The sequence below is a fragment of the Aotus nancymaae genome, unplaced genomic scaffold, assembly GCF_030222135.1.
Source record: "Aotus nancymaae isolate 86718 unplaced genomic scaffold, 86718_ANA_hifiasm-v0.15.2.pri h1tg000089l, whole genome shotgun sequence".
Classification (NCBI taxonomy): Eukaryota; Metazoa; Chordata; class Mammalia; order Primates; family Aotidae; genus Aotus; species Aotus nancymaae.
Window position 1 is genome coordinate 4,418,978 of NW_026988504.1, and position 16,588 is coordinate 4,435,565.

Below are 16,588 nucleotides of genomic sequence, written 5' to 3' on the forward strand. Positions count from 1 at the left end.
AGACAGGAGTGCAGTGTCACAATCACAGCTCACTGTAGTCTTGACCTCTAGGCTTAAGTGATCCTCCGACCTCAACCTCCCACATAGCTGATACTGTAGGCACGCACCACCATGCCTGGCTAATTTTTTAAATTTTTCATAGAGATGGGGGTCTTGCTGTGTTGCCCAGGCTGGTCTCAAACTCCTGACCTCAAGTGATCCTCCTGCCCCAGCCTCCCAAGGTACTGGGATTATGGGCGTGAGCCACTGTACCCAGCTGCTGTCATTTCTTGTTACTGGAGAAGGAGTTCCAGTCTGGCAGCTAGTGGGCAAATTTTTATGTGAGTCAAGTTTTATGATTTGCTGCCTCAGCCTAAAAAAGACCTTAAATTTGGCATTTCTTGAATCAGCCTTTTTCTTCTGCTATGTATTTTACTCGCTGTTTTTGTCCTTCTCAGCAAGCTGCGAATATTGTGCGTGCTCTAGAACTTTTTGTGAAAGCAGATGTCCTGAGTGGAGAGAATGCCTACATGTGTGCTAAGTAAGTTTCACGTTGCTTGTGGCAGAAGACTGACACAGACAGGATAAGTCACCCCACCTGACAGCGTTGTGCCTGCCCTCTCTCTTCCTTAATGGTGACCCCGGCTCGTATTTCTTGAGGAACCTGCGTGTGTTCTAAAAACACAAACATCTAAATAACTCAAATGAAGTGATAGCCATGATTTTTATAGCTGCAGTTTATGCCGTGCCTGTCCCTGTTCTAAAGATCCTACGTGTATTGTGAAGTAGGGACTGTGGTTTCCCCGTTGGCAAGGATGGTGAAAATGAGGCACAGAGAAGTGAAGTGACCAGCCCTGGGGCCACACTACAAGGATGCGGCACAGCACGAGCTCACGTCAGTTCACACTGGCTCACACCAGGCAGCTACCCCAGGGGCTGTGTCCACCCAGCTGCTTGCTTGCCTCTTAAGGAGTGTTTTCTGTGGCTTTCGTGTTTTACTTAACTGGTTTTGGACATTTTTCCATTTCTGCCGGTAAAACTCTTACTTTGCCCTTCTTTGTATTTTCAGTAGTGACAGGATTTCACCATGTTGGTCAGGCTGGTCTCAAACTCCTGAACTCAGGTGATCCGCCTGCCTCGGCTCCCAACGTGCTGGGAACACCACGACAGCCAGCCGAATGTCTTCATATCTAGGTCGTTTAAAGCTGTAGGCGCTAAAGAATGTATTCTCAATCCTGCTCTCGTCCTCTTGAAGTCTGTTTCCCGCAGCTCTTGAAGCTGCGCGCCTCTGCCTGTTTTCTCCCCGCGTTTGCGTGTTTTCTGTCTTTGCTTACATTGACTTCCTGCCTGCTGGTTTTATCACTCAGCCACATCTGCTCTAATTTACTCTTTCCTGTGTTACCCAAAAGCAACTTTTTCCTGAATCTTATTTAGTCTCCTGGTGGGTACAGTGCTTTTATTTTTTTGCTTTAGAATCTCCCCATTTTCTGTAGTCTTGTTTCCCTTGGTAGCCTTCCTTTACTTGAGGTGTGCTAAAGGTGACTGTTAGGGGAGCAAAAGATCTCAGTCTCAATTGTGAAGATTCCACTATTACACAGCAGTTGTTGCTGTTATTAAGTTAGCATGAAGACAACATTTTTCAGAGCATGAATCCATCGTTAATCAATTAATCTTTCTCATTCACCTTCTTCATAGATGCAAGAAGAAGGTTCCAGCCAGCAAGCGCTTCACCATCCATAGAACATCCAACGTCTTAACCCTTTCCCTCAAGCGCTTTGCCAACTTCAGCGGGGGGAAGATCACCAAGGTGAGTGCCCAGGACACCATCCCAGGCAGTTCCACGGGCCACAGTTGGCATCAGAATAACACAAAGAAAGTGATAACCACAAGTGTGATAGCTGCCATTCCCACAGTACCTGTCCCTGTTCTGAGGTTCTGCAGATGTTGTGAAGTAGGGACTGTCATTTCCCCATTGCCCAGGATGGGCAAACAGACACAGAGAGGTGAAGCCACCTGGGATACTTTTTAAAAATAGGCAGTTCTGGCTCTATCCCAGTGCTAGTGAATTTGGATCTCTAGAGGACAGGGCCCAGGAATCTGCATTTTTGCAAAATCCCTGAATGCTTGTTACACACAGTCAGGTTCCAGGGCCACTGTCTTGCCGAATTTACCCCAGCTTCTGGCTGTGCTTGGGCTGGTCCTGGCGGGGATGCTCAGGACTATCCAGATGAGTGTGACAAGCCCTGGGCGGTGCGGCTCTCTTATTTCCCGTCCTGCTGATGTCTGGAACACGTGCCGTTGCATGCCCTGGCTTTCTATGGAATGTGGAGTAAAAAAACCTACTTTTGGCTCTGTGGCATTTGTCTTTATTTTTTTTAATTTAAACGATTTTTTTTTTCTTTTTTTAAATTTTTTGAGATGGAGTCTCACTCTGTCACCCAGGCTGGAGTGCAATGGCGTGATCTCAGTTCACCGCAACCTTCGCCTCCTGGGTTCAAGCGATTCTCCTACCTCAGCCTCCCAAGTAGCTGGGACTACAGGCGCGTGCCACCACACCTGGCTAATTTTTGTATTTTTAGTAGAGACAGAGTTTCACCATGTTGGCCAGGCTGGTCTTGAACTCCTAACCTCAGGTGATCTACCTGCCTTGGCCTCCCAAAGTGCTGGGATTACAGGCATGAGCCACTGCGCCCAGCCAAATTTAATTTAATTTTAGTACAGTGTCTCACTGTGTCACCTGGGCTGGAGTGCAGTGGTGTAATCACATCTCACTGCAGCCTCAACCTCCCAGGCTCAAGCAATCCTCCTGCCTTAGCTTCCTGAGTAGCTGGGACTATGCCACCATGCTGGCTAGTGTAAAAAAATTTTTTTTTTTTTTTTTTTTTTTTTTTTAAGAAATGGGGTCTTGCTGTGTTGCCCCAGCTGGTCTCAAACTCCAGGGCTCAAGTGACCTGGCCGCCTCGGCCTCCCAAAGTGTTGGGATTACAGGTGTGATCCATCACATCCAGCCTACACTACAGTGGCATTTTAATAGGTGTATTTCTTTTTTTCTTTTTTCTTTTCTTTTTTTTTTTTTTTAAAGACAGAGTCTTGCTCTGTCGCCCAGGCTAGAGTGTAGTGGCGCTATCTCTGCTCACTGCAACCTCCCCTTTCTGGGTTCAAGTGATTCTCCTTCCTCAGTCTCCAGAGTAGCTCAGATAAAGGCACCCGCCACAACGCCTGCCTAATTTTTAGTAAAAACAGGGTTTTGCCATGTTTGCCAGGCTGGTCTTGAACTCCTGAGCTCAGGTGATCCACCTGCCTCAGCCTTCCAAAGTGCTGGGATTACAGGCCTGAGCCACCGCGCCCAGCAGATATCTGTATTTCATAAAAATCTAGAGTTGTGTTCTGAGAACCTGGTTGTGTGGTTTGGAGCGACACCCTTGGCTGAGCCTCATTTTCCTCACTGGTGGTGGTAGGGGTCCTGCTTAGATCAGCATTTCCCAAATGTGTTTGCAGATCGTTTGTGTTGTAGAGTCACGTGTTGTGTAACCACAAGGGCACGTCTTAAGAAACGTGTCAGCAGTCAAGTCCCATCACTGTGTGAAGATCATAGAGTGTACTTACACGGATGTGGATCATAGAGCATGCTGTGCTCCTTGGCTATATGGGATAGCCCATTGCTCCTAGGTCACAAACCTGCACAGTCTGTTACTGTCCTGAATACTGTAGGCAGTGTGACACAACGGGAAGTATTCGTGTGTGTAAACACAGAGAAGGGGCAGTGAAATGTATCATAATCTTACGGGATCACTGTTATAGATGTGGTCTGTTATTGACTAAAACGTGGTTATGTGGCGTGTGACTGATGGTATGTGAAGTTCAAGAACAGTCAGAATCAATGGTGACAGGAATCAGAACAGTGGGTATTTGAGATGGGGCAGGGACTGGGATGCGGGAATTTTCTAGTTGTTGTTCTGCATGTCTGTCAGTACATGCTTGTCAAAACTCTATGATCTGTATACCAGAGATGTATACCTTTCCACAAAGCCCACAATTCGGTTGAAAAGAGATGATTTAGGCTGGGCGCAGTGGCTCAGACCTCTAGTCTCAGCAGTTAGGGAGGGTGAGGTGGGAGGATTGCTTGAGACTGGGAGTTTCAGACCAGCCTGGGCAACACAGCGAGACCCTGTCTCTACAAAAAAATTTTGTGTGTGGGGTGGTTTTTTTGTTTTTTTAAATGAGACAGTCTCGCTCTGTCACCCAGGCTGGAGTGCAGTGGCATCATCTTGGCTCACTGTAACATCCACCTCCCAAGTTCAAGCGATTCTCCTGCTTCAGCCTCCCAAGTAGCTAGGGCCACAAGCATGTGCCACCATGCCCAGCTACATATAGAGATGGGGTTTCACCATGTTGGCCAGGCTGGTCTTGAACTCGTAACCTCAAGTGGTCCACACACCTCGGCCTCACAAAGTGCTGGGATTATAGGTGTGAGCCATCATGCCCAGCCTAAAAAATTATTTTAAATTAGCCAGTCATAGTGGCATGCGCCTATAATCCCAGCTACTTGGGAGTTAGAGATAGGAGGATTGCATGAGTTCAGGAGTTTGAAGTTACATTGAGCTGTGATTGTGCCACTGCACTCTAGCCTGGGTGACAGAGTGAGACTGTGTTTCTTAAAAAAAAAAAAAAAAAAAAAAAGCTATGTGTATATTTTTTGGAATTCCTAAACACATGTCTGTATATGACCCAGAATAATGGCAGTCCTGTCACGTGTGGGCTCTGTGCTGTCCTGGTGCACTCAGCCTACAGCTGCCATGCCGGCTGCTGTTACTGCTAAGAATGTGTGTGTGTGCATGTGTGTATATATGCATGTATATATTTTTTTCTATGAAAAATTGTCAGTTTTTGGAACACGTTTTCGCATGACCTTTCTTCTGATCCAGTTCATTAAAAGTCTAACTTGCCGTAGCAGTTGGCTGTATCAATTCAGCACTTTTGTTTCTGAAGATCTCAAACCCAGCATTCTGTCCCTTTTCTCCCACCAACAATGTTCCTGTAGAGTGGAGGGAAAGAACATGAGTTACTCTTTATCGTTGGGAACCCGGCGGTGAGAGAACTAATGTAGATGTTTGACAAAGACAGATCCTAAATCGCTTGATGGGGCGGTCAAGTTTCCCGTAGGCGCCACAGGCTGGAGAAGACTCACTTCTCAGCATCTCGGGTTTCATCATTGCCAGGGGGAGCTCCTGCAGTGTTGCCGCACACCCAGTCGTTCCACCTCGTTGTTTATGGTTGTGGGGGGAGGGGCGCAGTTTTAAGACAGAGTCTCACATCATTGCCCAGGCTGAGTGCTGCAGTGGCTCACTGCAACCTCCGCCTCCCGGATTCAAGTGATTATTGGTCCTCAGCCTCCTGAGTAGCTGGGATTACAGGCAGTGCATCACCATGCCCAGCTAATTTTTTGCATTTTTAGTAGAAGTAGAACTTTGCTATATTGGCCAGGCTGGTCTCAAACTCCTGGGCTCAAATGATCCGCCTGCCTCTGCTTCCCTAAAGTGCTGGGATTACAGGCATGAGCCACCGCATCTGGCCCCCAGATTGTTGAAGTCCAGCCGTGTCGGGCATTTTGTATGGTTGTAGGTGGAAAGGGCAAATTGATCTTTACTCTGAAAGTGAATTTTATTTGCCTTTTCCTTGATTTTTCAAATAGGATGTCGGCTATCCAGAATTCCTCAACATACGTCCATATATGTCCCAGAATAATGGTGATCCTGTCATGTATGGACTCTATGCTGTCCTCGTGCACTCGGGCTACAGCTGCCATGCCGGGCACTATTACTGCTACGTAAAGGTGAGAGGCTTGTGTCAGTGCGGCGGCCTCCTGGGCCAGGTCTCAACACCCGTGCACATCCAGATGTGGCCTCTGCAGAACCCTGATTTGTGAAAAGTAGTGCTGTTTTGTAGTTGGATTCGAGTCGTAATTGTTGCCTCTGTGCATGGAGTGAAGATGCCTTGACAAAACTGTTGCACAAGAACCTGCAGCATTCTTAGACTTGCAGTGCGACACAGAAGATGGGCTGCTTCTGGTGCCCATCCTTAGAACCCTGGCGAAGTCTTGGTGAAAGCCCAATGTAGGAGGGAGATCGCCATGGTGATTAGACTGCCTGAATGTCCTTCAGAAGGGACAGTTCCTGTCTGTTAGGGCACTAGGAAGGACTCAAAGCACATCTTGGGGTCACATTCAGAGTTATGAAAATATTATACATTTTAATAGGAAATTGTTACTGGCTGATTATTAATAGCATCTGGATATGTAGCAACTAATAGATCTTTAGTTCTCTTTCTAAAAGTGAGGATAATGGGATGCTTATTGGTTGTTTTGTTTTCTGCACATCCTTGGCTGCTTCAGGCAAGCAACGGACAGTGGTACCAGATGAACGATTCCTTGGTGCATTCCAGCAACGTCAAGGTGGTTCTGAACCAGCAGGCCTACGTGCTGTTCTATCTGCGGTAATAAACTCATGCGCCCGCCCCAGATGAGCTCACTCCCTCTGTTCCTTTCTTAGACCGATGAGCTTCCCTAACCTTTTTTTGTTTGAAGGTAATTGGGAATTCCACTGGAGGGGTTTGTCTTGTGTCATCGAGACCGTCCACGGGGAAGGACCCTTTTTAGTAAAAGCCAGAGCCTCAGGAAGGTCAGGACAGGATTCCATCTGCCCTCACATTGATGCTATTTTGAATGTAAATGGGAAAGTCACCATTTATAGTATTGCCCCAAATTAGAGGCACTGCTCCCTGGATGGTGGCCAGCCAGTGTCCCTTCCTCTGTGGGGAAGCCGCTCCGTAGGGGTAGGCAGGGAAGGACATGTTTGTGGGGCTGCCGCAGAGCTCCTCTGGAGGGACCTTCTCCCGGAATTGGCTGTTATCACTGACCTGGAGGTTGGAGACCGTGGCAGCTGAGGCATTTTCACCGCTTTATACATCTGTGTTGAGTGTGGCTGAGGTGTTTGACATGTCTCGCTTGCTTTCTGGTGCATTGAGCTTTAATCTTGGAGGAATTCTGACTCCAGTTTGCCCTTGATCTGCTCATATTCAGCAGATCTCTAGAGCCGATCTCATAGCCTCCCAGGGGTTGAAAGGCAAAGGGAGATTCAAGAAGCCGTTAGGACAGGCGGGGTTTCCTCAGGCTGTTTCTGTCTTTGCCCTGCCTTTTAAAATAATATGACCTTGACCCTAACTTGCTCTAATTCTCTCCATTTCTGTCATGCCTTCTTAGCTTTAGTAAGAAAATTCCCAACTTGTTTTCTTCCTTTGACAGAATTCCAGGCTCTAAGAAAAGTCCCGAGGGCCCCATCTCCAAGACAGGCTCCTCCTCCCTTCCCAGCCGCCTGAGTTTGGCTCCAGATCACTCTAAGAAGAACATTGGCAATGGGGTTGTTTGCTCCCCGCTGACTGGAAAGGTATTTATGAAAATGATGGCGGCCACGGCGGCTGGTCGTTGGGCTCCCCACAGACCTCCTCACGCTCGGGACGTTGGCCATAGCAGAAGGAATTTGCAGGCAGTTTGTGCTATATTAGTTGATGTTATTTCTTAACTTGGTCATCAGCTGACATTGGGTATAGAGAAAGAGGAGACATGAATGAGAAAATCCTGACCCAGCAAATTACAACTGTCATTCACAGATCTGTTCTACTCATGAGAACAGATTTGCAAGTGCAGTGACAGATGTGCCAAGCAAACATTCTGTGTGTGCTGCATTTAGTTCCTTTATAATGTCAGGGAAACTTTATTTTGGGAGACAGAGTCTTACTCTGTTACCCAGGCTGGAGTGCAGTGGCACAGTCATGGTTCAGGGCAGCCTTGAACTCCTGAATTCAAGCCGTCCTCCTACCTCAGCCTCCCTAGTAGTTGAGGCTATCAGTGCACCACCACACCCAGCTAATTTTTAAACTTTATGTAGAGACAGGGTCTCACTGTGTTGCCCTGGCTCGTCTCAAACTCCTAAACCCAAGTGCTTCTCCCGCCTTGGCCTCCCAGAGTGCTAGGATTATAGGTACCAAGCAAACTCTTCACCTTAAGCATGTGGGAAAAAATACCCTCACATTTTAACAGAGAAAATGTGAGTAGTTTGTACCAATGTTGATGTCCTGATTTGGGTAATTCTGCTGTGGTTATATAAGAGAATGTCTTTGTTCTTTGGAAATATACATGGACATATTTAAGGATAAAAGAACATTATGTTTGCAGTTTACTCAAATGGTTCAGAAATAGAAATGTGTATGTGCCTACATACATAGTCATGCATATTTACACACACATACATACAGAGAGAGGACGGTAAAGGTTGTGTGGTTTCATGTTAACCATTAGGAACTACCCTCAAAGTTATCTTTGTGTGTATTTGAAATTTTCTGCTAGAACAGTTAAGAATTCACTTTCACTAGTGGATTAATGAGCAGCCTCCTCATTAGAACACAGTGATCATTTGAAGTGGGGTATACCTTCTCTCAATGTCTGTTTATTTATTTTTGAGACAGAGTCTTGCTCTGTCTGTCACCCAGGCTGGAGTGCAGTGGCGCCATCTCAGTTCACTGAAGCCTCTGCCACTCTGTAGCCTCCACCTCCCGGGTTCAAGTGATTCTTCTGCCTCAGTCTCCCAAGTAGTGGGGATTACAGGCCTGAGCCGCTGTTCCCGGACTGGATGACTGTTTTTGATGGATCATCTTCTTCTCCCTTTAAAATGAAGAGTTGAACCCACACACAGGCAGTCAGGGCCTTTCACAGTCCGTAGAGGTCTTGGTCATTTACGTAAATCTGTGTCTCCCATCACATTGAAGAAAACAGAAGCTGAAATTAGAAACATTAGAATTGAAGTAGCTATGAAATAGATGATCTAATTGCAAAGTTGGTGGTCACTGTAACCCAGACTAGGAAGTTAGGAAGCAGCCTGGGGCAGGTACTGTGACTCATTGCTTTCATTCCAAACACTTTGGGAGGCCTATGTGGGAAGATCAATTGATCCCAGAAGTTCGAGACCAACCTGGGCAACATGGCAAAATCCTGTCTCTACTAAAAATACAAAAGTTAGCCAGGTGTGGTGGCATGTGCTTATAGTCCCAGCTACTCAGGAGGCTGAGGTGGGAGGATCACTTGAGCCAGAGATTAAGGCTGCAGTGAGTCACACCACTCTACACCAGCCTGGGCAAGAGAAAGAGACCCTGTCTCAAAACAAATTTAAAAAGCAGCCTGGACAACATAGATCCCCATCTCCACAGAGAATATTCAGTGAGCCGATGTGGGAGGATCACTTGAGCCTGGGAGTTTGAGGCCTAGGCAGTGAGCCATGATCACGCTGGTGAATTCCAGGCAAGGTGACAGAGTGAGACCTTGTCTCAAAAAAGAGAAAAGGGGGCCAGGCACTGTGGCTCACACCTGGAATCCCAGCACTTTGGGAGGCCAAGGCGGGTGGATCATTTGAGGTCAGGAGTTCAAGACCAGCTTGGCCAACATGGTGAGACCCTGTCTCTACTAAAAATGCAAAAATTAGCTAGGCGTGGTGGCGCACACCTGTAATCCCAGCTACTCAAGAGGCTGAGGTAGGAGAATCACTTGAACCCGAGAGGTGGAGGTTGCAGTAAGCTGACATCATGCCACTGCACTCCAGCCTGGGTAACAGAGCGGGACGCCATCTCAAAAAAAAAAAAAGGAAGCAGCCTGGGCAACATAAAAAGACCCCCATCTCCAAGAAAAGTGCAAAAATTAGCCAGGTGTGTTGGTGCCTACCTGTAGTCCCAGCTGCTTGGGAGGTTGAGGCAGGAGGATCACTTAAGCACAGGTGGTCAGGGCTGCAGTGAGCCATCGTTGTGCCACTGCACTTCAGCCTGGACAACAGAATGACACCCTGTCTCAAAAAAACCAAAGAAGTACAAAGGAAACCTCATTTGTCACAGGAACTCCACAGGCAGAGTGATGCCCGAGGTGGAAGGTCTGCTTCAGGAGAGTCCCCGTGTCAGGCACATCTGCGGTGCTACTCCCTGACCATTAGCATTTTCGTGACAAATGTCATTTTCTAAATACACGCAATTGAACCAGAGTCATTTTACTCTAAATGACATGGTGCAAGTCCTGGTGTGTACAGAAATGTTCAGCCAGTGAAAAGGCTTTGCAGTGCCATGGAAAGATGAATTCGTTTTAGAAGACATTAACAAAGAATATAATGAGCAAAACAAAACTCGGAAGAAAATAGAAGTATATTCTTATTAATCCTTTGGGAGAGGGAAGAAGATTTTATATGCTTAAAACTGAGGGAGAAAATATAGAAAAATTATGAATTGATTAAGATTTATATTTTTGTACATAAATTATTACAAATACAAATGAAACAATAACACCTTTTAAATATTTTGAACAAAAGGTTAGCATTTGTAAACACAAGAACTCATTTAAATGACGATCACGCTAGTGCACGTGCGGAGAATATGAATGTTAAAGTGGTCTTAGCCAAAACAAGTGTCAAATCAGCAAACGTTTTGAAAAATATATGTTGCTAGAGTATAGTAAATGCAGTTTGGCAGTACGCATCAGGTTTCATGAAAATATTCATAGCCTCGTAATTCTATTTCCGGAAAATTAGCATGGCGTACTAAGCACAGGAAAAGCTCAAAAAAATATTTTTTAAGCAGTGAATGCATACCAGACCCTTGAGTTGCCGGTGAGGGCTGCAGCAGAACAGGAGAGGCACAGGTACAGCCTCGTGGTCAGGCAGGGGAGGCGGGCGTTGAGCATCTGCGCAGAGAATAGCAAGTTACTTCCATGCGGTTGTAATATGTGCTCTGAAGGATAACAGACACACATACACTGTACTGTATTGTTGATTTCAACAGTGGAGACTATAGCTTATATAAATTAACCATACAGTGAGATGGTTGCCAGTAAAACATGAAAGACAGACCGACAGTCAGGGTGCAGTTGCTCAGGGCTGTAATCCCAGCACTTTGAGAAGCCAGGATGGGAGGATTGCTTGAGCTCAGGAGTTCAAGGACACCAGCCGGGGCAACGTAGCAAGACCCCCGTCTCTGCAAAATAAATAAGAAGTATTCCGGTGTGGGGGTCTACTCCTATAGTCACATCTACTTGGGCAGCTGACGTGGGAGGATCTCCTGAGTCCAGAAGGTTGAGGCTGCGGCCTGGGCAACAGAGCAAGACCCTGTCTTAAAGACATTTATTGAGAGTTATCGCCTATAAAAATGCTTGCGATAATAGCATTAAGATAAAACTGGGCTGCAACTCTGCAGGCCAGAGCCATTCGGAAGAAAAGACCAGAAGAAGAAAAGCACTAGTTTGTGGATGCACGGTTGTGTTTAGGTGGTAGAACTTTGCTAAATTGTTTTCCTTTATACTTATTTCTCTTTCTCAAATCTTGAAGAAAATGTACTGGTTTCATAGTAAAGATGGCCGTAAAGATATATATTCAGGCCAGGTGTGATTACAGGTGGCTCACACCTGTAATCCCAGCACTTCTGGAGGCTGAGGCAGGTGGATTGCTTGAGGCCAGGAGTTCGAGATGAGCCTGGCCAACATGGCAAAACCCCATCTCTGCCAAAAATACGAAAATTAGCCGGGTGTGGTGGTGCACACCTGTAGTCCCAGTTTTTTGGGGTGTCACAAAACACGTTCAGAGAAGCCAAAGTGTCTTTACCAAGTGTCCATATAAATAGTTTATCTTGAACTTGCCAATCAGAGGCCATGCCTGCTACTGAGATACGCTGTGGCCTTGTGAAAGCGTGGCCCAGCTGGGACTTCCTCAGTTTTTTCTGCTTTGCTTTCCTTCAGCGACAAGACTCGGGGACGATGAAGAAGCTGCACACCACTGATGAGATCGGGGTGCCTGTTTCCAGGAATGGCCCCATGGTGGGCCTGAAGTCCCAGAACGGCTATGTTCCTCCAAAACTGCCCTCAGGGTCCCCTTCCCCCAAACTCTCCCAGACACCCACACACATGCCGACCCTCCTAGATGACCCTGGGAAGAAGGTGAAGAAGCCAGCTCCTCCACAGCACTCCTCCCCGTCCCCCAGAACTGCTCAGGGGCCACCCGCTACCAGCAACTCGAGTAGCAGCAGATCTGGGAGCCAAAGGCAGGGCTCCTGGGACAGCAGGGATGGCGTCCTCTCTACCTCACCTAAGCTCCTGGCTGCAGCCACTGCCAACGGGCATGGGCTGAAGGGGAATGATGAGAGCGCTGGCCTCGAGAGGAGGGGCTCCAGCAGCTCCAGCCCAGAGCACTCGTCCAGCAGCGACTCCTCCAAGGCCCCGCAGGCCCCCAGGAGTGGAACCGCCCGTCTCTGCAATTCTCAGGAAAGAAACTGTTGCACTGCTGGTCACTCCAAAACGCCGCCCAGTGGAGCGGACCCGAAGACGGCGAAGCTGAAGTCCCCTGTCCTGAGCAGTGCTGCCGCCGAGCCGCCAAGCACCATGTCTCCTCCACCAGCCAAAAAACTGGCCCTTTCTGCCAAGAAGGTGGGTGTGCAGGGGCCTCACTGCTGTGTATCCGGAAAGCTGGAAGAGTTGGTTGGTTGGTTGTGGATTGGACGGAGCGGGAATGTTGTCCAGGGGCTTCGGCCTCCGTCATGTCGGAGGAGTGTCTTAGTCATTCCCAGCCATTTGCAGTTACAGAAGGGCTGTCAAGAGTGCAGGCAGTGGGGTGTTGAGGGAGCCCTGATCTGGTGACGCTCATGTGGCTCATGGAGGTTTGGGCAAGGTAGCAGTTCCCTGTTTTCACTGGAGGTAGAAGATCCTGAGTGAACCCAAGGGAGGGAGGCCCCACCAGGGCGCATCCCTAGCAGCGGTGGGGCGGGCAGGGAGCCAGAGCCCCAGTGGGTGTGCGGCACCTCTACAGCGGGAAGCTCAGAAGGCAGCCGCGGCACGAGGATGTGATTGTTACGCTGAGATCTTTGTTTAAATTTTCTTCCTTTTTTTGTTTCTAACCAAAAGTACTTTCTGGTTCTTCTTCCACCATTCCCCTGCCCCTCACCTCCTGGTTTTGTCTTCTGTCCCCTCATCTTTCTTTCTGGGCTCTTTTGTTTTTATTTTCATTTTTTGTTACTTTCTTTTTCCCTCTTCACTCACGGAAACCTTTTTTAGACCACCAAGTTTTTATTTATGTCAATAACTGCAGGCCAGCACCCTGTGGAGGGCGACCGGCAATGACCTCCGTCCGCCTCCCCCCTCACCGTCCTCCGACCTCACCCACCCCATGAAAACCTCTCACCCCGTCGTTGCCTCCGCTTGGCCTGTCGGTAGAGCCAGGTGAGCTTCGGGCGGGACTGTCTGGGTGCCGACTGGCTCTCGCTGTGGTTGCGTGTGCTTGGCTGGTGAGGAGTTGATGGATCGCCAGCCTCGCGGGATGGACAGAGTATTGGGGCAGCCAGGAGGTACGGGGGGCGTCACCGACCAAGGTCCCCCTCTCCTGTGTTCCCCTGTGGTAAAGGAGCTTCGGGTGGTGAAGGCAGTTCAGGCTCCACAGTCCTGATGTCTTAGTTCTGTCTTTGTTGGTGGTCTGTCGGTGACATGGTGTGCTGGGGGCTGACCCTGTAGCCCTGCCAGTCCCATGACAGTCCTTCCCAGTCAAAGAGAAGAGCAAGGTGAGGCCTTCACGAGAGGCCTTGAGTGAGCTTAGAGTCCCTGGTGTTTTTTCTGGGGTGTCTTGCCTGCTGGCGTCACGTGGCTGAGCACTGCCTTGGGGCTTGGGTTCCTCTGCAGACCCCTGCCAAAGATGCAGCCCCCTCCCTCTGCCGGAGGCCCTGGTCTGCAGGGCCTGCCTGTGCCCTGAGGTGCCTTGAGTGGCAGGAAGTTGAGAGTCACTGGTAAATGGCTGCTAGAAGCCAGTGGGGGTGGGAAAGGAAGCAGTGGAAGATGGGGTGAGCCCTGAGGCAGCCTGCAGTGACTAGGGTGGTGGCCTTGTCACTGGGTTCTAATTGCATGAACCTCCAGTGCTGCATGAGGGCGAGGTATGACTGCATCGCCCGTGGCCTCTGCCTTACCCTCTCTCTCTCACACACACGCGCAAGCACACCTCTACCCTATACCTGCCGTAAGATTTGTGTACGCAGGAGGCCCTTAAGTTTTTGGGTGTTTTTTTGTTTCTTGCTTTATAAGCATTTTTGGAAAAGGTTCCAGAAGACACTTTGAGTAAAATGTTGTGCAGCTGGCATGGTCTTTACAGTTTGTCCTTGTTTAGATGATGAAGATGGGGGTCCCGTGTACCTCAGGAGCCCTGGGTGGTGGGCTTTGCAGTCACAGCTCGTTGACAAATGAGAACATGGTGGTTCAGAGTGCGAGGTTAACTTTCCTAGGGACACATAGGTGGCAAGAGGGAGCCCCAAGAGCCTCACTGGGTTCGGCGCTAGATCCTGTCCCGGACATGCCTTGCTCGTGACTGCTCCGTGCATCTGTGTCCCGGCTTCCAGTAGTGGAAGCGTCCTTAGGCCAATGCTTGCTTTCCCGATGAGGCTCTTTTCCTGCCTTGGGACACCCTGAGACTTTCCTAGGTAGGAAAATAAGTCCTCACATACTGTTTAATGAACGCTTCCTCCCTTAACACATTTGTATTAAAGACTAAAAACGTTAGAACTCACAAAAGTACTTCAACTCCTTGATGACAAGAAGCCAAGGCATGAACAGTTCTTACTAACTTTGCCTTTTCTGAGACGGAGTCTGGCTCTGTCACCCAGGCGGGAGTGCAGTGACGTGATCTCGGCTCACTGCAACCTCCACCTCCTGGGTTCAAGCGATTCTCCTGCCTCAGTCTCCCGAGTAGCTGGAATTACAGGCATGCGCCACCACACCCAGCTATTTTTTGTATTTTTAGTAGAGTTGGGGTTTCACCATGTTGGTCAGGCTGGTCTGGAACTCTTGACCTCGTGATCTGCCCACCTTGGCCTCCCAAAGTGCTGGGATCACAAGCGTGAGCCACCTCTCCTGGCCTTTTTTTTTAAAGATCTGGGGCACCCGTGCAGGATGTGCAGGTTTGTTACAGAAGTGCCATCCACCACTTAGGTAACTTTGCTTTTTAATAGATGTTGAATTAATTGTTAGCTTTCTTTCAAACATATGTGTAACTTACTGTGTATCTGAAACCTACAGGGCAAAAGCCTTCACAGGTTTCTGGGCGAAAGGGAGGGGAGTGAGGGTGGACAGAAGGAATGGCTCTGCTGAATCTTTCAGAACATCCTCTCCCTCTTTCCTGGCTGTCCCCACAGGGCTGTGTCACCTGCTCCCCAATCATCCAGCCGCCTGCACCCCCTCTTTAGCCCCCACCCCACATTGCTGTCCAGTACCCCCAAACCCCCAGGGACGTCAGAACCACGGAGCGGCTCCTCCATCTCGATGGCCCTGCCTCAGGTCAATGGGGACCTTGTGTCCCTTCCACACCAGCTGCCAGAGGCCAGCGAGCCCCCCCGGAGCCCCTCTGAGAAGAGGAAAAAGACCCTCATGGGAGAGCTCCAGAGGCCGAGCTCAGAGACGTGCCTCTCACAGTACATCAGGGAGGCCACCGCGTCTTCCCATGGGAAGAGGAAGAGGAAGAAGAGGAAGCGCCCAGAGGACACAGCTGCTGTCACCCTGCAGGAGGGGCAGACACAGAGACAGCCTGGGAGCCCCACACACGGGAGGGAGGGCCAGGCACAGCTGCCTGCTGTCAGATGGCGGGAAGATGGCACACAGCCACAGGTGAACGGCCAGCAGGTGGCATGTGTTCCGGATGGCCATCACTCGAGCAGCAGGAAGCGGAGGAGGAAGGGAGCAGAGGGTCTCAGTGAAGAAGGCGGCCTGCACCAGGACCCACCTTGGCACAGGTAAGGGCAGGAGCAAGGTGGCACCTGTGCACCTCTGCTGAGAAACAAGCAAAACCACAAAATCTACCCCCACGTAGGTATGGTCTGGAAATGTAGTCCACTTATCTGCTTATGCGGTTTTCTAAAAGGTGGATATGTGATAAAATGTCTCCTCTGGCCAGGTGCAGTGGCTCACACCTGTAATCCTAGCACTTTGGGAGGCTGAAGCAGGCTAATCCCTTGAACACAGGAGTTTGAGACCAGCTTGGGCAACATGGCGAAGCCCCGTCTCTACCAAAAACAATAATTGGTTGGTCATGGTGGCAGGTGCCTGTAGTCCCAGCTAATTAGGAGTCAGAGGTGGGAGAATGGTTTGAGCCCAGGAGGCGGAGGTTGCAGTGAGCTGAGATTGCGTCACTGCACTACACTGGGTGACAGCCAGACTCTGTCTCAAAAAAAGAAAGAAAAATATCTCCTCTGATAAGTACCAGTGGATTGATCCTTGAAATGACAGTGGTGTGGACAGTAGTGTCCATCATTGTATGAGCAGGGCTGTCCACGAACACTGGGTTAGGTAATCCCTGGCCTGGGCAGGCTCTGCAGTCATATCAGGTCCCAAGCAGCCTGCACATTGGCCTTGGCAGGCTTGGCTCTGTTAGGATGGGAAATGTGGCTGTCTCTGTGGCTGTATGTGGAACATCCGGTAATGCGTGTAGGGGAAGAATGTTACGGGGAGCCCTGTGCACTGGGTCACAGCTGGGGTGGCATCTTCTCCATGCTGCCGGCGGGTGTCTGA

General features: G+C 49.1%; 1 protein-coding gene across 5 annotated transcripts in view; it reads left to right on the forward strand.

The window, feature by feature from the left end:
• USP36 (ubiquitin specific peptidase 36) overlaps positions 1 to 16,588 on the forward strand; it is a 47,525-nt gene that overhangs the window by 22,723 nt on the left and 8,214 nt on the right. For all 5 annotated transcript variants that reach the window (XM_012453581.3, XM_012453582.3, XM_012453584.3 and 2 more), the window contains 8 exons: positions 438 to 520; positions 1,675 to 1,786; positions 5,672 to 5,812; positions 6,371 to 6,471; positions 7,280 to 7,421; positions 11,795 to 12,478; positions 13,137 to 13,267; positions 15,220 to 15,813. In XM_012453581.3, the coding sequence (XP_012309004.2) occupies positions 438 to 520; positions 1,675 to 1,786; positions 5,672 to 5,812; positions 6,371 to 6,471; positions 7,280 to 7,421; positions 11,795 to 12,478; positions 13,137 to 13,267; positions 15,220 to 15,813 (1,988 nt within the window). The remainder of the gene's footprint in view (positions 1 to 437; positions 521 to 1,674; positions 1,787 to 5,671; positions 5,813 to 6,370; positions 6,472 to 7,279; positions 7,422 to 11,794; positions 12,479 to 13,136; positions 13,268 to 15,219; positions 15,814 to 16,588) is intronic.